Below are 5,209 nucleotides of genomic sequence, written 5' to 3' on the forward strand. Positions count from 1 at the left end.
TTTGATTTAAGGAATTTGAGGAATTTGAGGAATATGATTTGAGGACTTTGATGTATGAATTTGATTTAGGAATTTGATTTGAAAGGTATGTGTTTAAGGAGTTTGATAAGAGGATTTGATTTGAGGGTTTAGGGACAACCTATGATCGATTGCTCTGATACAATGCTAAAATATGAATTGGTTTGAATACTTTAGGTTAATTGTTTTATTCTCCATAAGGGGGTATATATAGAAGTTTACAAGAGTGCTTTATAATGAAACAGATACAGTAATCAATTAGGAGAATATCTCTTAATTATACAAGGATATGTCAATTATATAAAATAAGAAAGTAAATCACCTAACTAATCAAGGAAATAAATCTCCTTGACTAATTATGATAGCTCATGTCAACGGTTTACAATAACATGGGCACCAATTTTTTGTTACCATTTTATATGGCATATGATATGGATTGCCATTTCATGTGCCACATCATCCTTTTTAATAATTTAGTCAATTTTCTATTTGGGTTTTTAATTGTAGACGTCCTTAAACTTTGCCTCGATTTGCAATTGGATCCCCAAACTTTTTTTTGAGGCAATTACATCCATTAACTTTACAAATAGTTCCAATTAGATCATAAAAAATCATACCCGGGGTGGGGGAAGGGGGGGTGTGATGTGATGTTGCGGGTGGGTTTTGGGTTCTGTGGGTTGGGATGGGGGGTGGGTTGTAGGTTGGGTTAGGATCTAGGTTTTGAAGGGGTGGGATAACGAGGAGTGGGGAATGGGTTGCGGGAGAGCTGAGAGAGAGAGAGAGAGAGAGAGAGAGAGAGGGATTTGGATTTGGAATTTTTTATTTTTACAAGTTCATTCGTTTGTGGATACAATTGCTGTATTTTTCTTTCTTTTTAAAAAGACATACATGGTTCATGTCAGTCAAAATCGAGTTTTAATATCTACTTGATTCTTGTGAAATTTGTACCCTGTATCACTTACCTGTATTTTTTACCATTGTTGGAAAGGAAAAAGCTCCATATGAAGCCATGGCTGCAAAGAGGATGGCCAAGTATGAAAAGCAGATGAAAGCCTATAACAAAAAGCAGGTGGGTGTGCTCGTGTGTCTTTAGGAATTGACTTGTGATGTAGAATGCAGTGATTGTGGTTTGGATTTGGATTTTTTATTTTTAAGCTTCTTTATTTATGTAATTATTTATTTCACTTTTTTCAGTCGTTGAATTTACATCCAACGGTGAGTGACCATAAATCTCTTGGACTACAGGGGTCCAAGAGATCAGGACTGATTTTTTTAATTCAATTTTTAAAATTTAAAATATTTTAATTGAAATGGATGGTTTTAGCCCTCAAATTAACAACCAAATTGATGGAAGGACCCAATTGGAACGGATGAGAGAGTTGGATGACCTAATTGCCTAAAAAAAAAAGTTCGGAGACCCAATTGCAACTCGAGGTAAAGTTCAGGGACCTCTACAATTAAAAACCCTTTCTATTTTATTAAACCAAGTATTTTTTATTTTATTTAAATCATTGAGTACTTCAACATCAAACCTGACGAGAGTCAATCAGTCAATCAACCCAAATCACAACCTAACATCTCTCCCCCGGCTACTATGATTGCTCAATCCTCTGCAAATCAGGATTCATGATGTTGTGATACAATCTCTCCCTCAATATTAGTATTAGTTTAAATCTATGATTGTGTAAATCTTGTGTTACCTTATTAACCTTAGCTTTCCATATATACTTAGGCCAATGTCAACTGTAATATCATATAAAGATGAATGAATACAGGCATCACAATCAGTGAGCCATTCCCTAATTTTCTATTCCTTCCTAAATTTCTACATGGTATCAGAGCTTCTCTGATGCTAACTACCCACTACGATCCTATGGCTGATTCTCAATCCTCTCCTATCTCCTCCTCTGTCAACTCTTTCAACTCTCCCAACAGCTCTAAATCTGAAATGACCAACCTCTCAAATTCTATTCCTAATTCCTTCAATATCTCTCATCTGTTCAACACACCCATGGACAGAACCAATTTCTTATACTGGAAATCTCAATTCCAAGATGTCCTTGAAATCCACAATCTTGAAGATGTGGTTCATACTGAAATTCCGCCCCAAAAGAAGCTCTCAGATGGCTCTATCAATCCTGCTTACTCCAAAAATAAACTAGTCCACAAAATAATTTAAAATAATTAATTATAATTAATTAAGTAGGCGCTTGTATTGTGCCTTTTTGGTTGGCAGCCGGCCCATGTCTTCTCACAACTTGTGATTTATCTCAATGGGTGTGTCAGCATGGTTACATCCAAGCATTCTTGTTTTAGTGGGTAGATCCATCAGATACTTCCTTCGAGAAAAAAATGTACCAGTTTTTGACCTTAGTTCACTTCCATGGAAGTCTTTAAGAGTACCTAAATCCTTCATCTCAAGTTACCGAGACAAATACTTTTGTAGCTTATGTTGCTCTCTTGTGTCGTTCCCAGTTACAACAATGTCATCGACATAAACAATTAATGCAGTGATATTTCCTTCATCACACTTCAAGAACAGGGTATCATCTGAATTACTTTGAGTGTATCCAAACTTCTTCATGGATTTCATGGAAGAATTTGTAAAAGATTTATGTAATGGCCCCCAAACTAAGTTATTCACACTCTTGGTCGGTCTAAAAATTGTTTTCTAACTTCACCCTCCCCCTTTTTTTTTTTAAAAAAATATATGAAAGATTTCATTAATTTGATAAACTTGGAGTATCATCCAATAAAAATGAAGTAATTAAGTCATGGAGGCTCTTCCTCTAACCAAAAGATTCTTGATCTAACAACAAGGCATGCCTAGCAAGGGAGTGAGCCACCTTATTACATTCTATGGAGCTATATCGCCATCTCACCAGAGAGAAAGAATGTGTGAGGCACTTAGCTTCTTTAAAAAGGTGACCTTCCACACATGCAAATCCTCCCCATCTTTCTCAAGAGCAGTAATAATATATTGTGCATCCCCTTCCACTTCAATAGTCCCGACAACATTTCGGCGGGAAAGATCTATCGATTGTTTTTTATAGAAGACAGAGAAATATCATGCGGTGTTACTGCCAAATTCACAAGGGAAGTTTTCAGTGATGAAAATTGGGATCAAACAGATCAACAATGGTATAAGAGGGCTCTAAATCCCGTTGGCATTGATGAAAATTGTGTTGTGTATTCATTTATCTTGGACAAAGGAGAGAACATGTAGCATAAAAGCAAAGTAGCACATATCAATTTTGTATAGAGAACATTAATTAGTACTCTCTACTTCTTGGATAAAGGAAGAGGTGCCAAGGACGATGTAGCACAACCAAGAGCCTTTGTCACGCCAGTAATTGTGGGCTTGACATTAGAACACATAGAGGTAAGAGGGCCTTTGTTTCCACCGTAGGTGAGATCAATGTCAGTCAACTCCACATTCTCACACGGTATGCCCGTGGTACATACAAGCTTGACTGCAAGTGGAGTGAAAGATGAGCCCTTAATGTTCTTGAAGCTAACATTGTTGATCTTAACTTTTGACGGAGGCTTTTGTTCACACTGAGTATATGGGCAGTACAATTGGTCTATGAGGATAGGGTTACTGACATTAACCATGATAATATCCTCATAGTGTATACTCGAGGCAGAGCTAGGCGAAGGAGAATCTGGAAATGTTTTGATTCTCACACCGTTCTCCGTATTAGTCAGGGTGCAGTTCTTAACTATGATCCCGGTCACATCCTTTTCTTCCTTATATTTTCCAAGGCTTCCAATGCTTATTCCATGGCCTGGCCCACAAGTAACATCAGTCACTGTGATTTCATGGGAGTCATCACCAATAGAAATACAGTCATCCCCAGTTCCAATCTTTGAATGAGTAATGTTGATAGCAGTCGAAGCCCCGATATGGATTCCATCTGTGTTTCTGCTCTCGTCAGGTGCTGTGATGGTAAGCTGTTGAAATGTAGTATGGTTGCACCGAAAAACATGCATGTGGAAAAATTTGCTGTTAAGTGAAGTTATGTCCTGAACTTTGGAATTTGTGAGGAATTCGAACCGCAGATTAACGGGAAGAGGTTTGCAATTTTTGTTTTTGTGGCAGTCATTTTGATTCCAAGAAAGTGCTCCTTGGCCATCAAAAGTCCCACCACCTGATAAGGTGAGCATGTCAATGTACTGAAAACCAACCCAAGTATCCGGTCGTGTGAGTTGGCCAGCGTCTGCTGGAGCCTGCAATATGCCTTGAACTTGCATCTCAATAGGAGCCTTACAGGGGCCTCTGAAATTTGCTTCTTTTAACTTGTATGTCCCGCTCGGAACAACAACTTTACTCGCGGATGGCGATGCACATGCATCACTCCAAGCCTTGGCCAAGGCCGTACTGACATCAGAGCCAGGCTTTGCACCGTATGTTGCACTCGTCACGTCAAACACACTAGCATGAGCTTTAGGGGTAGATGCTAACAATAAGCACAAAAGCATTGCCAAGAAATTTAATTTCATAGCCATCTTGATTTTCCTTCCACTTTGTTATTTTATTCTCTGTGTTTTTTTCCTTTGGAAGGATGATGCAACTCCATTTTGAGTTGAGGCCAATTTATAGTCCAATTGGGAAGGCTCAACACCATCAAACTATCCAACCAATCACTAACTATTTTTATACACAGTTGCATTCTAGTTTAGCTTTATATTCTATAATTAGTAAGCTGTTTAGCCTTGAGAATATTCATCACTAAATCTCTATCTAGAACGTGCTAAACTGTTTGTAGTATTGCTGTCCTCCTCCACACCCTGCAATATATGTATATTCCAAAAAAGGAGGACCAAAACCATGCATACACACCTGGATAGAGTTAACAAGATCAACAGGAAAAGACCATGCCTACACTATTGGCGCATCTATGTATATACTTTTTCTAATATACTCCAACTAGAAAGTGCCTCATCTTAACAACTTTAATTCATCTACTTAGCTTAAATAATCCATTTGCACCATTGTGGTGGTTAGTTCATCTATTTTTTACCATACTCTTTTTATTTTTCTTATAATCCATAGGTTTTGCTTGCTATTCACCGGTGACATTGATCTCACCTACAATGGAAACAAAGGCCCTTTTACCTCTCAATGTTAATGTCAAGCCCACCATTACTTGTGTGACAAAAGCCCTTGCCTGTGCTACCTATGCTGGGT

At 37.9% G+C, this 5,209-nt stretch overlaps 1 protein-coding gene across 1 annotated transcript; it reads right to left on the reverse strand.

The window, feature by feature from the left end:
- Positions 1-3,300: 3,300 nt before the first annotated feature.
- Positions 3,301-4,561, reverse strand: LOC117621827 (exopolygalacturonase-like). The gene has a single exon (XM_034352372.1). It carries the CDS (start codon positions 4,525-4,527, stop codon positions 3,301-3,303), a length of 1,227 nt encoding a protein of 408 aa, XP_034208263.1. The 5' UTR covers positions 4,528-4,561.
- Between the last annotated feature and the right edge of the window lie 648 nt (positions 4,562-5,209).

Source organism: Prunus dulcis, chromosome 3 (assembly GCF_902201215.1).
Source record: "Prunus dulcis chromosome 3, ALMONDv2, whole genome shotgun sequence".
Classification (NCBI taxonomy): domain Eukaryota; kingdom Viridiplantae; phylum Streptophyta; class Magnoliopsida; order Rosales; family Rosaceae; genus Prunus; species Prunus dulcis.

What these genes read in the sequence shown, in the direction of transcription:
- LOC117621827 (XM_034352372.1), bottom strand. Translation starts at nt 4,527, where the DNA reads ATGGCTATGAAATTAAATTTCTTGGCAATGCTTTTGTGCTTATTGTTA.